Raw genomic sequence first — 1,825 nt, forward strand, 5'->3', positions numbered from 1 at the left:
AACCGATTCTACAAGCACTGCAAGGCATGCGACGCACAATATTCCTTTAAACTGACTCAATTACTCTTTATCGACTCAAATTGAGATATCCCAATGTTCTATTATTGTAGCTACTGCTTTCTGGTGTTGTAGATTTAAAAGGTGAATTACCAAATTTCATCTTTTTTACGGACTATGTTGTTAACTCATCATGGTTGAAAGTGACAACTTTTAATATTATAATGACTTCAGCATACATTAAGCATGCTTTTACTGTAAAAAATATTAACAAGGATAGTTTTATCCTTGTTATAATTTAATAAAGTCAGTAGTTATAGATAACTTTTAACATTAAACATCTAACGAAGAAAGATCAAGGGATTAAGAAAGCCAGTCAGGTTTGGTACTCAAGTCCTTCTCACCGAGATTAAACTAAAGATGCTTAATGCTGGGGAAAGTTAGGGAATACTGCAGTTAGCTGAGCTCTGCAGTTAGCCTGTGCTCATGTTATCTTTCCAGAATATTCCCCAACTGAAGTACATGACCAATTATTATTGATCACCACTGAATAATCAAAGTAGTACTGTACACTCATTCAGTCTATAGTAGCTACATCAATTTGATGCGATTAACACACCGAAGGGGACTTTTGTAATTTGCATATATATTGCAAAAGCGGTACACAGTTTTGCTTTTTCCAGCAGTGGAATTTACCAATAACTCTGACAGAGATTATTTCTGTTACATACAAGATTATTTACAATCATCTGCTGCGTCGACAGCTAAGGTTAAAAGAGCCGAATAACTTGTCGGATTAAAATGTAAAAATATTCAAAACGTTAGAAATCTATCAGGATTGGTCACTTAGGCCAACTGCTGGCTGGGCACACGTGGAGCCATCCGTATGTAACAAAACTCACTAAAAACTGACATTTGGTTAATCCAATGTCATGCAGCTTCATGAGTATGCCATGCTTCCAAGTAGTATCATAAGCTTTTTCGAGGTCAAAGAAGACTGATAACATGTGGCATTGCTGTGCGAAAGAATTCTGTATAGGAGTCTCCATCCTCACAAGGGCTTCTGTGGTCGATCACAATTTTCTAAATCCATATTGATATGGGGTCAGCACGTTTTCCTTTTCTAGTAGCCATATCGACCTGAGGTTGACCATTTTCTCCTTTAGCTTGCAGATGCAGCTGGTGAGAGGGCTTGGTCTGTAATTCTCTGGTACGAAAGCAGCCTTGCCAGTTTTGAGGATATGGATGATTATAGCCTCTTTCCATGTGGATGGCACTGTGTCCTCCCTAAAGATACTATTGAACAGGTCCAACAGGGATTTTGGGAGCTTCCTGGGGAAGTCTCACAGCAGACCTGCAAAACAGAGTCCATCCCCCTGTGCTAAAATGACAAATTGTATGTCTTTCTGAGGAACAACATTGGGTGTCATCCCTGTTCAGCCCGAAGGATGGGGAAACGGGTAGTGTAATATGTTCTGCCAACTAGCTCATTGGCAACATTTTTTTTTTTTTTGTCTCTGAGGATTATACCATCTACAGAGAAGACAGTGACACGAAAGTGCTCTTTCCAGCGATCTTGCGCACCTTACCCCATACCCATGCTAGGGTGGTTTTAGAGGTAATCAAGAAGATATATTGTCTCTATAACGTCCGTCTAGCCTCCTTTAGTACTCGTCTGGCTTTGGCTCAGGTCCTTTTGTAATGAATCAAGGTTACATCACTAGGGTGTCGTTTCAGATGACTTAATGCAGCTTCTCTTGCTCTGACAGCTTGTCGATGGTACTGCCCCCTAATTTTAGGAATGGGTGCTTCGTGATGTAAGTTGATT

At 39.8% G+C, this 1,825-nt stretch overlaps 1 protein-coding gene across 1 annotated transcript in view; it reads left to right on the forward strand.

The window, feature by feature from the left end:
* LOC119579895 (dynein intermediate chain 1, axonemal-like) overlaps positions 1-1,382 on the forward strand; it is a 6,237-nt gene extending 4,855 nt beyond the window's left edge. Inside the window, exon 5 of the mRNA XM_037927743.1 lies at positions 1,164-1,382. Coding sequence (XP_037783671.1) covers positions 1,164-1,382 — 219 coding nt within the window. The remainder of the gene's footprint in view (positions 1-1,163) is intronic.
* Positions 1,383-1,825: the final 443 nt, after the last annotated feature.

This window comes from Penaeus monodon, chromosome 13 (assembly GCF_015228065.2).
Source record: "Penaeus monodon isolate SGIC_2016 chromosome 13, NSTDA_Pmon_1, whole genome shotgun sequence".
NCBI classification, from domain to species: domain Eukaryota; kingdom Metazoa; phylum Arthropoda; class Malacostraca; order Decapoda; family Penaeidae; genus Penaeus; species Penaeus monodon.